Here is a 19,050-nt window from a genome sequence, read left to right as displayed (position 1 = left end):
GATAGATCTTCCTCCATCCCTTTATTTTGAGCCTATATGTGTCTCTGCACATGAGATGGGTCTCCTGAATACAGTACACTGATGGATCTTGACTCTTTATCTAGTTTGCCCATCTGTGTCTTTTAATTGGTGCATTTAGCCCATTTACATTTAAGGTTAATATTGTTATGTGTGAATTTTATCCTGTCATTATGATGTTAGCTGGTTATTTTGCCCATTAATTGTTGCAGTTTCTTCACAGCATCAATGGTCTTTACAATTTGGCATGTTTTTATAGTGGCTGGTACCAGTTCCTTTCCATGTTTAGTGCTTCCTTTAGGAGCTCTTGTAAGGCGGACCTGGTGGTGACAAAATCTCTCAGCATTTGCTTGTCTGTAAAGGAGTTTATTTCTCCTTCACTTATGAAGCTTAGTTTGGCTGGATATGAAATTCTGGGTTGAAAATTCTTTTCTTGAAGAATGTTGAATATTGGCCCCCACTCTCATCTGACTTGTAAGGTTTCTGCCAAGAGATCCACCGTTAGTCTGATGGGCTTCCCTTTGTGGGTAACCCGACCTTTCTCTCTGGCTGCCCTTAACATATTTTTCCTTCATTTCAACCTTGGTGAATCTGACAATTATGTGTCTTGGAGTTGCTCTTCTTGGGGAGTATCTTTGTGGTGTTCTCTGTATTTCCTGAATCTGAATGTTGGCCTGCCTTGCTAGATTGGGGAAGTTCTCCTGGATAACATCTTGGAGGGTGTTTTCCAACTTGGTTCCATTCTCCCCATCACTTTCAGGTACACCAATCAAATGTAGATTTGGTCTTTTCACATAGTCCCATATTTCTTGGAGGCTTTGTTCGTTTCTTTCTACTCTTTTTTCTCTAAACTTGTCTTCTTACTTTATTTCATTAATTTTATCTTCAATCACTGATATCCTTTCTTCCACTTGATCAAATCGGCTATTGAAGCTTGTGCATGTGTCACGAAGTTCTCGTGCTATGGTTTTCAGCTCCAGCAGGTCATTTAAGGACTTCTTTACACTGTTTATTCTAGTTAGCCATTTGTCTAACCTTTTTTCAAGGTTTTTAGCTTCCCAGCAAAAGGTTAGAACATGCTCCTTCACCTCGGAGAAGTTTGTTATTACCGACATTCTGAAGCCTACTTCTGTCTACTCGTCAAAGTCATTCTTTGTCCAGCTTTGTTCCATTGCTGGCAAGGGGCTGCGACCCTTTGGAGAAGAGGTACTCTGGTTTTTGGAATTTTCAGCTTTTCTGCTCTGGTTTCTCCCCATCTTTGTGGTTTTATCTACCTTTGGTTTTTGATGTTGGTGACCTACAAATGGTGTTTTTGTGTGGATGTCCTTTTTGTTGATGTTGATGCTACTCCTTTCTGTTTGTTGGTTTTCCTTCTGACAGTCAGTTTCCTCAGCTGCAGGTCTGTTGGAGTTTGCTGGAGGTCTACTCCAGACCTGTTTGCCTGGGTATCACCAGTGGAGGCTGCAGAACAGCAAATATTGCAGAACAGCAAATATTACTCCCTGATCCTTCCTCTGGAAGCTTCGTCCCAGAGGGGCACCCACCTGTATGAGGTATCAGTCGGCCCCTACTGGGAGGTGTCTCCCAGTTAGGCTACACAGAGATCAGGGACCCACTTGAGGAGGCAGTCTGTCCATTCTTAGAGCTCAAACATCGTGCTTGGAGAACCACTGCTCTCTTCAGAGCTGTCAGACAGGGACGTTTAAGTCTGCAGAAGTTTCTGCTGCCTTTGGTTCAGCTATGCCCTGCCCACAGAGGTGGAGTCTATAGAGGCTGTAGGCCCTGCTGAGCTGTGGTGGGCTCCACCCAGTTTGAGCTTCCTGGTGGCTTTGTTTACCTACTCAAGCCTCTGCAATGGTGGCCACCCCTCCCCCGGCCAGGCTGCTGCCTCGCAGGTTGATCTCAGACTGCTGTGCTAGCAGTGAGCAAGACTCCCTGGGCGTGGGGCTCACCAAGCCAGGCACGGGAGAGAATCTCCTATTCTGTCAGTTGCTAAGACCATAGGAAGAGCACAGTATTTGGGTGGGAGTGTGCCGTTTTTCCAGGTACAGTCTGTCATGGCTTCCGTTGGGTAGGAAAGGGAAATCCCCTGACCCCTGTCCTTCCCAGGTGAGGCGACGCCCCGCCCTGCTTCAGCTCGCCCTCTGTGGGCTGCACCCACTGTCCAACCAATCCGAATGAGATAAACCAGGTACCTCAGTTGGAAATGCAGAAATCACCCGTTTTCTGCATCGATCACGCTGGGAACTGCAGACCGGAGCTGTTCCTATTCACCCACCATGGAACGGACTTATGATTGGATTTAATGTTTAGCTCTTTTTGCATGCCAGGCACTATACTATGAACTTTATGAACATTATGACATTTAAATTTCACTGCAGTTCTCTATGCTGAGTTATTATCTGTGTTTTACAGATGAGGAAACCAAGGCTTTGGTAGAATAAGTAACTTGGCCAAGGTGACACAGACCCAACCCTTTTTGACTGTTCAGGACTAGAACATTAATAAAGCCAACTGGCCCAATTGAGGATCAGGCTGCTGTCTTTGGCGTCACTGTCACCGTGTTCAGTCCAACAGAGCCACATGTTCACAGACCTACCAGCGTCCCACACAGACCTCGGTGTCCCGCTTGCAGCAGCCAGAACTACTTCCCATTCATCAGTCATATAAAGGTTTTTGTGAACAGTTTGATAGTTGAAATCATATTATGTTCCATGATATCAATTAGCTATTCCAGGAAACCAACGGAAAGATAGAAAGATGTTACATTAAAACAACTCACTGAAATATTTCATTTGAAAGACTTTAGGAGACAAGATTTAGAAAAATCTGTGTAAGGTCCCTGTGTTTTAGTACTGCTAGGTAGACCACTACTAATAACCATTTGTTATCATTGAAAAAGTTGCCCAGGCGTGGTGGCTCACGTCTGTAATCCCAGCACTTTGGGAGGCTGAGGAGGGCGGATCATGAGGTCAGGAGTTTGAGACCAGCCTGACCAACATGGTGAAACCTCGTCTCTACTAAAAATACAAAAATTAGCAAGGCGTGGTGGCGGGCATCTGTAGTCCCAGCTACTCAGGAGGTTGAGACAGGAAAATCGCTTGAACCCAGGAGGAGGAGTTTGCAGTGAGCTGAGATCGAGCCACTGCACTCCAGCCTGGGCAACAGAGAGAGACTCCATCTCTAAATAAATAAATAAATAAAAAGTCAGCAAATTTGAAACACTTACATTTTTTGTAAAACATCTTTAGAACACACCTAAATCTCCAATGTTAGAATAATGTTTAAATACATTAGCATAAGTACTCAATATAATTCATACATGCAATAAGATAACTATGGAGATTTTAGAAACAAAAAATATTTGTAATACAACAGAAACATCCTTCCCCAAAACATTTGTTCTGATGGCAACTATATAAAGTATACTTCTAAATGTGGACTCCCTGGAAGGTTCTATGAAAAGTAAAAGCCTCAGCGTGATGAGATTATGTGCTTTTTAAAATTAAAAAATTTCAAATGGGAAAGATGATTTACCATATTATAAACATGTAAAAAAGAAACCAATGTAAATTGATCAAGAAAACAGGACCAAAAATACTGACTGGTTAAAAAGAAAACCAAAGTTAAAAGTATGAATTCAAGCTTAATAATATTTATTTGTTTAATACAAATATATGCCTATGTAGTAAATGCCAGGAACTGTGCTAGTGTTACATAGATGGAAAACCACAGCATTTTCTATCATTAAAATTATATTGTTTCAATTTATAACATGTACTAACAGTTTTTCAAAAGTTGACCTTTATTTTATAATCTGTCTTTCTGACAGTGATTCTATAAAACTCAAGCTTCCATCTTTTGTAAGTCAGCCTCTTTATCCCTGGCTTGGTAATCTGGTATTTGCTTTCTAGTAAGATAAACTGAAATAGAAACTGGAGACACTGTACTTTATGTATAATCTCTCATTTAGTTAAGCAGCATTAGAACATTGCCAGTTAGCAAATGGCTTCTTGGGGGTTACTCTAAACCCCCGCCCTACTCCCCAACAATGAGGCATACTGCTGAGGGTTTCAGTTGGGAATGTGTTCATTTGCAAGTAACAGAGAACCTGTCTAACTTGAGCTTAAACAGAGGTGTTTCAGTCTCTCCTGGTAAGTCTGGAGGCTGAACTTGTTGAGGGCCTGCCTTGCTGGGATTCTCTTGGCCTTTTCTGATGCCTGTCACCTCAAGGTGGAAAGGCTGCCCCGCACCTCTAGCCCTCACATCTGGATGCCAAGCTGGAAGAATGAGGAAGGGCACGGACAAGGGGCCTTAGCAATGTAATCTGTCGACTTCAGCAGGAAAGCCAAGCTCTGTCCAGAAGCTCCACCTAGCACACTTGGGTGCACACCTCACTGGCCAGATCTGGGTCACGTGGCTGCTTCAGCTATAAGTGTGGCTGGGAAAACTGGAGCTTTAGTTTTTTAGACTTCACAGGGCAGATCATGAATGGCTTTGGTGTAACTAGGCTAACGTCTGCCACAGTACTTTCTGCCATTTGCGTCCTCTTTTATGACAGCATAATGCCTAATAAGGCCAAGGATGGGCTTTTATTTAAAGAATTTGCCATGAAATTAGGTATATTTGAGGTACCCTACTCAATCACTGGAAAGTTCCTGAGGTCTTTGACAAGGGAAAGAGCCTCAGTCCTTTCCTCCCTTTTTAATTGAAAGGAAGAATCGTCTTAGGGCCTTCTACCTTCCTTAATCCAGTCCAGGCCCTCCTTTGTAAATTTTGTCAAGCTATTTAAAAAAACTTTTCCCTTCTATTTTCTCTCACTGTCTTTGACTTTTTTCCATTTGAGATACGTAAGAGGTCCTAATCAGCCTTACATCTACCCCAAGTCAGAATAAAGAAAGCTGTGTGTTTGAAGTGTGAAAGCAGGTGAAATAAAGAACTGTTGTGTTGAATATCTAAAGCCTTTGAAAGCACTCAGAGGTTACTATATTTTTGACAGAGGCCACATCTAGGGCAAAGATAGAAAAGCTAGTATGTTTGAGTGAATGAAACAATTGAGCAGGTACCCATTACTGCTTAGGCCTTTTCTTATTTAATTTTCTAGTGAACCTATAGAAAAAAGATAATTGGGTTCTGTTAAAAGCTTTACGCAGATTATATTTAACAGAGTTTTATTGAACCAAGAATATTTTGTGAATTGGGCAGCCCCCTGAACCAGCATAGTTTCAGAAGGACTCTGACACCGCTTCATAGTCACAAAGAATTTATGTACAGAGAAAGGAAGTTAGGTACAAAAACGGGAATAATCTAATGGAAGTTAGATTGGTTACAGCTTGGTGCTTGCCTTGTTTGGACACAATTCGAATAGTTGGCTGCCTTAATTGGCTAAAATGCTGTGATTGGTCCAAGAGTAGGTTACAATCTGTTTACGTATCTAGTTAAGTTACAGTTCACTATGGATGGAGAAACCTTTAGGCTGAACTCAAAATATGTAAGGAGGTAGCTTTAGGCTAAGTTTTTTTTTTTTTTTATTTAATTGAGACAGAGTCTCACTCTGTCACCCAGGCTGGAGTGCAGTGGTGCGATCTCAGCTCACTGCAACCTCCGCCTCCTGGGTTCAAGGGATTCTCCCACCTCAGCCTCCTGAGTAACTGGGATTACAGGTACATGACAGCCATGACAGCTGGCTAATTTTTATATTTTTAGTAGAGATGAGGTTTCACCATGTTGGCCAGGCTGGTCTCGAACTCCTGACCTCAGATGATCCGTCCACCTTGGCCTCCCAAAGTGCTGGGATTACAGGTGTGAGCCACCGCTCCTGGCCTTAGGCTAAACTTAATTTAGCAGTTTATTTCACAGGTTTGGAAATGGAAGCTAAGAGAGAAGCCAAGTAATATCTCCAAGGCTACCCATCTGTCAGGGTCAAAATTAAAACCAGGACAACCTGACTCTAAAATATATACTTCCCCCGAACCCCCCTCCCCCCGGTTTTCCTCATTGTCCTCTGTGGCTCATTTGTCTTCAGTTAAACTTGCTATCCCATTATTGTTCGTATTCAATCTCAATGTTAAAAAAAAAACAACTCTTATTCAAATTGATTATGTCTCTTTATTTCCTATTGAGTCCCAAGGTTCCAGCATCAGCTAGTGAGTCCCATGCTGCAGCATCAGCTATGTATACCCTGGAATTCAAACATGACTAGACGTGTCCAGAAGCCTATGGAAGGAATCTGGCAGGGTCTGCTTGATTATATAAGTTAACTGGCATCCTCTCAGGAAAGAAGTAATCCTACAAGAAGAGAGTAGAGGCGTGCAAGTTTACTTAGCAGTCAGTGCCACAGCGTAGGGGGTTAAGGCTGAGTCATGTGCAAGGTAATTATTTAGCCTGTCTTCTGATCCAATCCCTAGGGACTCTTGGGGCCAGGAGGTTGCCAGTGAAGGTTCCAAGTGTCTTCACTAAGATTTCCACAGGTCATTGAGTTTTCACTCGGAGTCAGGAGACTCCGCAGCTTACTGCCCAGGCCCTGTGGGGGTGAGTCACCAGGGCTTGGGTGCAGGCATTGGGGTCCTCAGGAGATTCACAGATCTGGAGTCAAAGGGTAAAGGCTTATCCATTCAGTGGCCAAGAAGGCTGCTTCAAAGCACATCTGAGGGAGGAGTTTGCTTCAGAGCTCCTGAAGTTAGTGGGGGGAAGTGGTTGAGGGTAATAGAGTACTAAGGTCGTAATGGGAAGCAGATTCAGGGAAATACCCTGGATCTCAATTGCCATATTTGCAAATGTATCAACAATTTAATAAAACCATTTGAGCAAAGCAAAACACTTTTTGTTTTGTTATGCACTTGCAACTATTAAAATTAACTGACAATAGAATTTATTTAAACATGCAACCACATACTACTTTCTTTTTCAATCATTGTCAGAGTTAGAAGCAAAGTCTGTATTCGCATTAGGGTCTAGAGACTCTTCTGAATTATTTCGGCTATGTACAGTTGAATGTAGCATCCTAAGCACAATGCTTTTCAAAACTGTGCTGCTTTGGGATTGAGAAATACTGTCATTTGATCCACATTCCTGTTGGGCTAAATGTAAGTTACATTTGTTCCTAAATTAAATTACTCACTTAGTTTGAATAGTTTCTCTTGAACATCACCTGGAAATCTTTGATGTTTAGGACTGGAATAATTCTTGAATCATCCATTCGGTTAATATTTATTGAGGGCCTCCTGCACGCTGGTCTTTCTGCTTCCAGAATTGATGTTGTAGAGAGAGAGGTGAGAACAAAAACAAAGAGACATATAAATAAATAAAATTTTAATAAATTTAGGCAATAAAACTTCAGCAAGGTGGTTAGAGAGGGCTCTTTGAAGAGGTGATACTGAAGGTGAGCCCTCAAGGATAAAAGAATCAGCCCTGTTGTTGGTTGGGGGGAAAGTTCCCCATCTCACAGGCCTTTCTACCTGTGAACGTCTTGTCTAGTCCTTAACAAACGTTTAATAAAACTGGCAAAATCTCCTGGCCTTGGGGAATCTATATTCTTTTTTTTCTTTTTTTTTTTTTTTTTTGAGACAGAGTTTCGCTCTTGTTGCCTAGGCTGGAGTGCAATGGTACGATCTCTGCTTACTGCAACCAGGTTCAAGTGATTCTCCTGCCTCAGCCTCTCAAGTAGCTAGGATTATAGGCATGCACCACCACGCCTGGCTAATTTTTGTATTTTTAGTAGAGATAGGCTTTCACCATGTTGATCAGGCTGGTCTCAAACTCCTGACCTCAGGTGATTCCCTCGCCTCAGACTCCCAAAGTGCTGGGATTACAGGAGTGACCCACCGCACCCAGTCGGGGGATTTGTATTCTAGTGGGGGAGATAGACAAACAAATACATAATATCTACAGTCTGTCAGATGCCAAGTGCTGTGGTGAAAAATACAGCAGTGGAGGGGAAGTAGAGAGTTCTGGGGTAGCTGGTAAAAGTGTAAAATCAGGTGGTCAAAGGAGGGCTCACTGAGAAAGGGAACTTTGACCCAGAAATGAAGATCTGTGATCTAGCTCAAAGGTTGGCAAGCCTTTTCTATAAAGGGCAGCTAGTCAATGTTTTAGGCATTGGGGGATCACACAGTCTCTGTTGTAACTTCTCAACTCCGCCATTGCAGGGAGAAAGCAGACATAGACAATATGTGAGTGAATGGGTGTTGCTGTGTTCCCATACAGCTTTGTTTATGGACACTGGTGTTTATATTTCATATAACTTTTACATGTCATGGAATACCATTATTCTTTTGTTTTTTGCCCCCAACTGTTTAAAAATATAAAGACCATTTTTGGCTGCAGACCATGCAAAAATGGTGAGTGGGCTGGATTTGGGCCTTGGGCCATATTCTGCCTACTCCCAATCTAATGCAAAGGGTTCTGTGTTCCCTTTAATTGCTTTGTATGGTGTGTAGTAGTGTTTGAATGTTAGGGTGAAATGCACTCTTCATCCTTTTAGATAACCTGCCTGTTTTAGTTCCAACATGTTGGTTGTTGCCTATGGAGTAGGCTAAGCAAATTCCTGTTTATCCAGTGACAAATATTCACTCACATATATTAAGTTTATGTCTTACAGCTTTTATTGCCAGGCTCTACTGTGCAGTAATAGCTGTTATTTTCAATCCTTCATCATAATACAGGATTTCTGAAGTCATTTTAAATAGCAATTAAGAATTGCATTTGAGTGCAAGCTATAGAAAACTGGATGAAGAGTGGCTTAACTTATTAAGGGTTTATTTGTCTAATACAGAAAGGTGTAGAATAGGTTGTGCATGAAGAGACTGGGGTGGCGGCTACAAAATGTCATTAAGGATCCAGGCTGCTGTCTTTCTGCTTGAGCATATAGTATTTTCACATATTTATGGTGTTTGTTTTCACATTTGTGAAATGGTTTCTGCACCTCCATGCACCATATCTGCATTTCTGCAAGTAAGGAGACTAGAGAAGGGCAAAAGCCTGCTTTGTGTTTTCATTCATTTAAGTGAAGCCTTCCCAAGGACTGTCTGCCTCACATCTCATTGGTCCGAACTGTGTCATGTGATTACCTCTGACAACAGAGGTGTTTGGGTAAAAATGATTTTGTAGCTGAGCACATTGCTTTTCTAAGTAAAACCAGCCTTCTGTATTTAGAAAGAGAGGGAGATTGGTTACTGGGTAAATAACTACCATTGTTTTGCTTCCAAGGGTGTTTAAGTAAAAAAAAAAAAAAACCAGGTGAGTTGAAGGTACCTTCCACCCATGGATCAAATGACATAGATGAGGTCAGGCACGGTGGCTCACACCTATAATCCCAGCACTTTGGGAGGCCGAGGCGGGTGGATCACCTGAGGTCGGGAGTTCGAGCTCAGCCTGACCAACATGAAGAAACCCCATCTCTACTGAAAATACAAAAATTAGCCAGGCGTGATGGCACATAGTGGAGGCTGAGGCAGGAGAATCACTTGAACCCAGGAGGTGGAGGTTGCAGTAAGCCAAGATCGCACCTTTGCTTTCCAGCCTGTGCAACAAGAGCGAAACTCTGTCTCAAAACAAAACAGAACAAAAAAATGACATAGATGAAAGCAGTGACTGTTGGCCCACAATGTACTTCTCTTCCATTTGCTTAGGAAATTCCTTTTGATATTGATTGTAAGATTCATTTCATTTCAGAAGTGTTGAAACGTGGGGAGAATAAAAAATTCATTGTGTGAAGGAAATGATTGTGTATGTTATGGCTATTTGGACTCTGGAATTAAGCCCAGCACATGAAGTGCCCTTGATGGCTTCCTGTTGCCGCATGGAAAGCCTCTCTGTTACCTGGGCCCCACCCAGTAGGCTGATGTGTTCCTCTAAGTTCCTGCTTCCTGAACTGCCTGCCCCCGCCACCCTAGGGGGGGTGCTGTCAGTTCCAGGCCATGTTCACCTCTGCAGACCTTACAAACAGGCTGTGGTAGTGTGACACATCTTCCTTCCTGATGCTAGTATCACAGACATCCACTTGAAAACTTCCTTCTCCAGATTAAGTTTCTCCTACCTTGTTATTTGGGTGATTTGCTATAGTACTAGCTAATTTTCTAAGGTTTTACCTGTTTTGTTTTTTCTTGTCTTCTTTTTAATCATCTGCCCTTTCTTATAAGTGAATCGTGGGGGCCAGTGACTCAACAAAATGCTTTGAGTTCTGCTTCATGTCACATTGGGAAAACGTGATTTGTATAAAACCGGGCATCTCTGTGGTGTGTACTGCCATCCTCCAAGCTGTTCTGTGGAAGCTAGGGTGCCACCTCTCTCTCGTTAAAATACATTTCTTCTTTTTACTCTTTTGAATATTAACACATTTATTATAATGTTCAAAACATTTTAAAGTAAAACTCTTGCTCCCACTTTGTTTCCTTACCCAATTCCTGCTCCCCTAGCCCTTGGATAACCGCTTCTGTTAGTTTCTTACATGACCTTCAAGAATTTTTTAAAACAATGTAAATACAAGCAAATATAAATGCGTTCTTATTTTTCTCCGTTTTTTTTGAAGTGAGCTTAGTCTACATATAGTTCTGCTGCTTGTTTTTCTTTTTAACCTACTAATATGCCTTGGAGAGCTTTTCATAACAGCGTTAACAGTACATACAGAGCTTCTCTTTTTTTTCTTTTTAAGCCGCATAGTATTAAAGTGATCTCTTTAAAACACAAACCTGGACATGCCTCCTGGTCATCAGATTGAAAAAATATAGTATATATAGGGGTTTGGCACTATCTGTAATTTCAGGTGTCTTCTGGGGGGTCTTGGAATGTATCCCCCATGGATAAGGAGAGACTACTGTGTTTTCATTCCATCTCAATTAGTTAGTATGTACTCTTAAATTAAGAAGGTAGCCAACATTTTGAAAACTTCACAGAGATGGATTTGCAGCTCCTCAAGAGCACATCTGACCCCTAGTGACTGAAGAAGGAAAAGTGAAAGATCAGAGGAATGAAAAGGGTTAAGAAAGAGTTCAAAGTAAGATGATATTCTTTGTTTACTCTCACCTTAGAAGTGGAGAACATTTTTCTCCTGTGAATTGATGAAAGGATGCTTTCATGGTAGTGGCTACAGCTGTGGAATTTCTGAAGAAGGCTGCTGAGGGGAATAAAAATGTTGCTGCTGTCATGAATCAATGAAATGTCGACATCTCAGATAGTCTATACATGGTTTTCAGATGGTTTTGGGCAAAGGGAGCTTTTATGACTATAACTGTCAACTTCTTGCAAGGGTGAGGGTGGGGTTGGGGTGGGATGGGGAGTGGTTATGGCCCACTGAGAACTAAGTCACTCTGTCATCTCATAGTCCATTCTTTCCAAGCCACCTGAATTGTGCTTCCGAGTTCTGGGGAGTCTAGGTTGATGAAACGACTGTGTTAGTGGCCAGGTGCAGTGGGTCATACCTGTAATCCCAGCACTTTGCGAGGCCGAGGTGGGTAGATCATTTGAGCCCAGGAGTTTGAGACCAGCCTGGGCAACATAGAGAGACCCCATCTCAAAACAGCAACAACAACATCAAAGAAACGACTGTGTCAGGACTGGCTTAGTCTTTCCTTGGATATCTAGTGAGTGGACAGTGCGTGACACCTACATAAATCACTTCTTTTTTGGTATCAATGACATAAATCTAGTTCAGTTTGGAAGTATATACATACTGTTTCAGATAAGCATATCTACTTATTTGTTTGTCTTCTCTCTTTAGATAAAGAAGAAGCAGCAAGATGTGGTTAGATTTCTGGAAGCCAACAAGATAGAGTTTGAGGAGGTGGATATCACAATGTCAGAAGAACAGAGGCAATGGATGTACAAAAACGTCCCCCCGGAAAAGAAACCCACTCAGGGCAACCCCCTGCCACCTCAGATATTTAATGGCGACCGATACTGTGGAGTAAGTGGCTAGACTGTTATCATGCTGTTTCTTTTTATTGTTCAGAACACGTCACCTAGAGTGCAGGTGGGTTTTTCCAGTGAAGACTGTGCCTTCTTCACCCAATGCCCATTCAAATCCGCAAGTCTAACAGAGGGTGAAGTTGAGACGGGATGTGAGTCCAAGGTCATGGACTGTGTATGTATGTGGGAAGGTTGTGTGGTATGTGAATGTAAGTGCACATGTGTCTGTCAATCTGAGCTCTGTCTTTGCTTTGGAAACAGAAGTAGGAAGGGAAGCTCTGTGTGTGTGTGTGTATGTATGTATGTATGTATGTATGTGTGTATTATGTTTTAAATTTTGAAGCATTAAAATAATCATTTTAATTATTTATTAATCAAATTATTTTTTGATTAATACATTTTAGGGGGCAGTAGTAGAGGGGGATAATTATCTTTGAATATCCCTTTATGGTATAAATAGCTGCTAATAGCTGATTGTAAACAAGAGTTCCATTTCTTATGATAATGAGCCAGAGGGATCATTAAGAATATCAGTGCACCTCATATATGAACATATATCAGGTGCTTTCCTGCTGCATGTAGCATACGAGAAGATGAAGAAGTCGCTTTCATCTATCTACCTACTTTCTTACTCCTTAGGTTAAGAAAAATAATTGAGAAACTTCTTTCTAATGAGTAAGTTAGGATTTGCCTTTTGCCATATCTCTAAGTATCTAAGTCAGTGTTTATTCTTGGACCTGTACTATAGTTATTTAAGGACGGTCTAAAGAAGAAGGAGCTACAGAGCTGAGGTGCTTGAGATTAAATAAATAGCTAGGCTGTAATTAGCATGGAGGAAAGGAATAACAGCCTTTGGTGGCTTCAAAGAAAACAATCCTTTCTGCCACGTGCGTAATGGGGAATGAGAAGTTGCAATATAAAGCCATGTGTAGATTATACAGGGAATTCTTACCTGTAGCATCCTGAGGAGAATCCTGAACATGGCATTAGACATAAGTTTGAGTACTAGTACTGCCTTATGTCAGCTGGGACACCTTTGGGAAGTTACTTATCTTTTTAAGCCCCAGTTTTCTTATCTTTAAGCAAGGGATAATGTCTGTCTTACTGTGTGATCATTTCAAAAGCATTTGTTAAGCATATTATTATATAAAAATGAAAATTGTTATTTTATGGGGTTTTTAATATCATTCTTTTATATTTTATTGAGAGAAGTATGTGGTAACCAAGGGTGTATTTTATTCATGATTACCAAGGATATAAAATGTACTCTTGTGCCTGCAGACCTAAATGAAGTAATAGCTGAAAATGTTTGCAAAGTATATAGTTCAAAATAAAATAAAGCTATAAGTCAAATAGTGCTAGAAGGCTTAAAACAAAAATATAGCAGTTTTCTGTCCCTCGGACTTCGAGGCTTTGAAAATGCTTTTATTCTAGTCTTATGGTTTAGTGGTAGTTTCTGGGTACAGAATTCTGGGTTGGAAAGGATTTTGATGATATTGATTCAGTGTCCTTTGGTTTTTGCTGCTACAATTGAGATGTCTAATGCCATTTTCCTTGATTGTTTATGTTTTTGTCAGTTTTTTCTATGAAAAATTTTAATCTCATAATCATATATGTATTCACCACATCTTTTGGTGAATTACTATGGTATGAGCTGTTTTTCATTCATTGTGCTGAGTGCTCAGTATGCCTTTTAAGAAATTCTATGATTGCTGATTACATGTGTTCTTATATTATTTTTCCTGAAAATTTTCTCCCTACCTTTTTCCTTGTTCCCTTTCTCTTGAGTGCCTATTAATTTGGATATTGAATTTCTTACATTGATTTTCTAATACTTTAATCTTTTTTTCTAATGTCCACCTATTCGATTTTTGTTCCTTCTGAGAAAGAACAAAAATATATATATACATATATATATAAAATCTTTTTTGAAAATCTTTGTTGTTTTGATGACTTATTGAGAGAAAGGAGGTGGAGACATCTTTGTTCTATCATGATAAAAGCAGAAGTGTTCAGTGCTGTTTGAATAGAGGAATATATTGAATGAATAAAAGAATATAATGTAAAATATAGTTAACTTTACTCCTTATTTTTATCTCTTTATGACTTCTTCTAGCTATCTATGTATCTTTGCCCTTTGAAGTCTGTGGAAATTTTTTCAAGTAGACTATCTGGGATGGCTAGAGGTTTATATTACATATCGATTAAACTGTGCCAGCTAAATGGCATCTTCTCTGCTTGAACAGTGTTAGTCCTGTGGTGGTGGTCACGACAGCTGTTGGCGTACGCACTGTCATCATAGTCTGTTCTGGCAAGAGTTTTGAGACAGTGTTGGCTCTTATCGTGGTTAGGTAAATTTGACTTTGACATAAGCATTAGAGGGCAACTAACCACAGGCCTTGTTCATTTCACCTGCTTCTGTGCACCTTGCTTTACCTAGTGATAGTTTCTGACTGGTCTCATCTGGTTGGTTAACCTGTAGAAACCTACCACATTGCGAGTGACACGATCCAGAAAGCTTGTACATTTTTATTTTGTTTTCTGGAATTAGAAAATTATTATTTTGGGGGGTGGAGCCAAGATGGACGAATAGGAAGAGCTCTGGTCTACAGCTCCCAGCGTGAGCGACGCAGAAGACGGGTGATTTCTGCATTTCCATCTGAGGTACTGGGTTCATTTCACTAGGGAGTGCCAGACAGTGGGCGCAGGACATTGGGTGAAGCGCACCATGCGTGAGCCGAAGCAGGGCGAGGCATTGCCTCACTTGGGAAGCACGAGGGGTCAGGGAGTTCCCTTTCCTAGTCAAAGAAAGGGGTGACAGACGGCACCTGGAAAATCGGGTCACTCCCACCCTAATACTGTACTTTTCCAACGGGCTTAAAAAACAGCACACCAGGAGATTATATCCCACATCTGGCTCGGAGGGTCCTACGCCCACGGAGTCTCGCTGACTGCTAGCACAGCAGTCTGAGATTAAACTGCAAGGCGGCAGTGAGGCTGGGGGAGGGGCGCCCGCCATTGCCCAGGCTTGATTAGGTAAACAAAGCAGCCAGGAAGCTCGAACTGGATGGAGCCCACCACAGCTCAAGGAGGCCTGCCTGCCTCTGTAGGCTCCACCTCTAGGGGCAGGGCACAGACAAAAAGATAGCAGTAACCTCTGCAGACTTAAATGTCCCTGTCTGACAGCTTTGAAGAGAGTAGTGGTTCTCCCAGCACGCAGCTGGAGATCTAAGAACAGGCAGATTGCCTCCTCAAGTGGGTCCCTGACCCCCGAGCAGCATAACTGGGAGGCACCCCCCAGTAGGGGCAGACTGACACCTCACACGGCCGGGTACTCCTCTGAGACAAAACTTTCGGAGGAACGATCAGGCAGCAGCATTCACGATTCACGAAAATCCACTGTTCTGCAGCCACCGCTGCTGACACCCAGCAAAAGAGCGTCTGGAGTGGACCTCTAGCAAACTCCAACAGACCTGCAGCTGAGGGTCCTGTCTGTTAGAAGGAAAACTAACAAACAGAAAGGATATCCACACCAAAAACCCATCTGTACATCACCATCATCAAAGACCAAAAGTAGATAAAACCACAAAGATGGGGAAAAAATAGAGCAGAAAAACTGGAAAGTCTAAAAAGCAGAGTGCCTCTCCTCCTCTAAAGGAATGCAGTTCCTCACCAGCAACGGAACAAAGCTGGACAGAGAATGATTTTGACGAGTTGAGAGAAGAAGGCTTCAGACGATCAAACTACTCCGCGCTACAGGAGGAAATTCAAGCCAAAGGCAAAGAAGTTAAAAACTTTGAAAAAGAATTAGACAAATGTATAACTAGAATAGCCAATACAGAGAAGTCCTTAAAGGAGCTGATGGAGCTGAAAGCCAAGGCTTGAGAACGTCGTGAAGAATGCAGAAGCCTCAGGAGCCAATGCGATCAACTGGAAGAAAGGGTATCAGCGATGGAAGACGAAATGAATGAAATGAAGCGAGAAGGGAAGTCTAGAGAAAAAAGAATAAAAAGAAATGAACAAAGCCTCCAAGAAATATGGGACTATGTGAAAAGACCAAATCTACGTCTAATTGGTGTACCTGAAAGTGACGGGGAGAATGGAACCAAGTTGGAAAACACTCTGCAGGATATTATCCAGGAGAACTTCCCCAATCTAGCAACGCAGGCCAACATTCAGATTCAGGAAATACAGAGAACAACACAAAGATACTCCTCGAGAAGAGCAACTCCTAGACACGTAATTGTCAGATTCACCAAAGTTGAAATGAAGGAAAAAATGTTAAGAGCAGCCAGAGAGAAAGGTCGGGTTACCCCCAAAGGGAAGCCCATCAGACAAACAGCGGATCTCTTGGCAGAAACTCTCCAAGCCAGAAGGGAGTGGGGGCCAATATTCAACATTCTTAAAGAAAAGAATTTTCAACCCACAATTTCATATCCAGCCAAACTAAGCTTCATAAGTGAAGGAGAAATAAAATACTTTACAGACAAGCAAATGCTGAGAGATTTTGTCACCACCAGGCCTGCCCTAAAAGAGCTCCTGAAGGAAGCACTAAACATGGAAAGGAACAACCGGTACCAGCCACTGCAAAATCATGCCAAATTGTAAAGATCATTGAGGCTAGGAAGAAACCGCATCAACTAATGAGCAAAATAACCAGCTAACATCATAATGACAGGATCAAATTCACACATAACAATATTAACTTTAAATGTAAATGGACTAAATACTCCAATTAAAAGACACAGACTGGCAAATTGGATAAAGAGTCAATACGCATCAGTGTGCTGTATTCAGGAAACCCATCTCACGTGCAGAGACACACATAGGCTCAAAATAAAGGGATGGAGGAAGATCTACCAAGCAAATGGAAAACAAAAAAAAGGTAGGGGTTGCAATCTTAGTCTCTGATAAAACAGACTTTAAACCAACAAAGATCAAAAGACAAAGAAGGACATTATATAATGGTAAAGGAATCAATTCAACAAGAAGAGCTAACTATCCTAAATATATATGCACCCAATACAGGAGCACCCAGATTCATAAAGGAAGTCCTGAGTGACCTACAAAGAGACTTAGACTCCCACACAATAATAATGGGAGACTTTAACACCCCACTGTCAACATTAGACAGATCAACGAGACAGAAAGTTAACAAGGATACCCAGGAATTGAACTCAGCTCTGCACCAAGCACACCTAATAGACATCTACAAAACTCTCCACCCCTAATCAAAAGAATATACATTTTTTTCAGCACCCTCAAACTAGAACTCAGGATTAAGAAACTCACTCAAAACCGCTCAACTACATGGAAACTGAACAACCTGCTCCTGAATGACTACTGGGTACATAATGAAATGAAGGCTGAAATAAAGATGTTCTTTGAAACCAACGAGAACAAAGACACAACATACTAGAATCTCTGGGACATATTCAAAGCAGTGTGTAGAGGGAAATTTATAGCACTAAATGCCCACAAGAGAAAGCAGGAAAGATCCAAAATTGACACCCTAACATCACAATTAAAAGAACTAGAAAAGCAAGAGCAAATACATTCAAAAGCTAGCAGAAGGCAAGAAATAACTAAAATCAGAGCAAAACTGAAGGAAATAGAGACACAAAAAAACTCTTCAAAAAATTAATGAATCCAGGAGCTAGTTTTTTGAAAAGATCAATAAAATTGATAGACCACTAGCAAGACTAATAAAGAAGAAAAGGGAGAAGAATCAAATAGATGCAATAAAAAATGAAAAAGGGGATATCACCACCGATCCCACAGAAATACAAACTACCATCAGAGAATACTACAAACACCTCTACACAAATAAACTAGAAAATCTAGAATAAATGGATAAATTCCTCGACACATACACCCTCCCAAGACTAAACCAGGAAGAAGTTGAATCTCTGAATAGACCAATAACAGGCTCTGAAATTGTGGCAATAATCAATAGCTTACCAACCAAAAAGAGTCCAGGGACAGATGGATTCACAGCCGAATTCTACCAGAGGTACAAGGAGGAACTGGTACCATTCCTTCTGAAACTATTCCAATCAATAGAAAAAGAGGGAATCCTCCCTAACTCATTTTATGAGGCCAGCATCATCCTGATACAAAAGCTGGGCAGAGACACAACCACAAAAGAGAATTTTAGACCAATATCCTTGATGAACATTGATGCAAAAATCCTCAATAAAATACTGGCAAACCAAATCCAGCAGCACATCAAAAAGCTTATACACCATGATCAAGTGGGCTTCATCCCTGGGATGCAAGGCTGGTTCAACATATGCAAATCAATAGATGTAATCCAGCATATAAACAGAACCAAAGACAAAAACCACATGATTATCTCAATAGATGCAGAAAAGGCCTTTGACAAAATTCAACAACACTTCATGCTAAAAACTCTCAATAAATTAGGTATTGATGGGACGTATCTCAAAATAATAAGAGCTATCTATGACAAACCCACAGCCAATATCATACTGAATGGGCAAAAACTGGAAGCATTCCCTTTGAAAACTGGCACAAAACAGGGATGCCCTCTCTCACCACTCCTATTCAACATAGTGTTGGAAGTTCTGGCCAGGGCAATTAGGCAGGAGAAGGAAATAAACGGTATTCAATTAGGAAAAGAGGAAGTCAAATTGTCCCTGTTTGCAGATGACATGATTGTATATCTAGAAAACCCCATTGTCTCAGCCCCAAATCTCCTTAAGCTGATAAGCAACTTCAGCAAAGTCTCCGGATACAAAATCCATTTACAAAAATCACAAGCATTCTTATACACCAATCACAGACAAACAGAGAGCCAAATCATGAGTGAACACCCATTGACAATTGCTTCAAAGAGAATAAAATACCTAGGAATCCAACTTACAAGGGACATGAAGGACCTCTTCAAGGAGAACTACAAAACACTGCTCAGTGAAATAAAAGAAGATACAAACAAATGGAAGAACATTCCATGCTCATGGGTAGGAAGAATCAATATTGTGAAAATGGCCATACTGCCTAAGGTAACTTATAGATTCAATGCCATCCCCATCAAGCTACCAATGACTTTCTTCACAGAATTGGAAAAAACTACTTTGAAGTTCATAAGGAACCAAAAAAGAGCCC

General features: G+C 41.2%; 1 protein-coding gene across 1 annotated transcript in view; it reads left to right on the top strand.

The window, feature by feature from the left end:
• SH3BGRL2 (SH3 domain binding glutamate rich protein like 2) overlaps window positions 1-19,050 on the top strand; it is a 77,276-nt gene that overhangs the window by 30,664 nt on the left and 27,562 nt on the right. The window contains exon 2 of the mRNA XM_032152637.2: window positions 11,735-11,920. Within this exon, the coding sequence (XP_032008528.1) occupies window positions 11,735-11,920 (186 nt within the window). The remainder of the gene's footprint in view (window positions 1-11,734; window positions 11,921-19,050) is intronic.

This window comes from Hylobates moloch, unplaced genomic scaffold, assembly GCF_009828535.3.
Source record: "Hylobates moloch isolate HMO894 unplaced genomic scaffold, HMol_V3 SCAFFOLD_2, whole genome shotgun sequence".
NCBI classification, from domain to species: domain Eukaryota; kingdom Metazoa; phylum Chordata; class Mammalia; order Primates; family Hylobatidae; genus Hylobates; species Hylobates moloch.
This window is presented reverse-complemented; position numbering and strand designations above follow the sequence as displayed.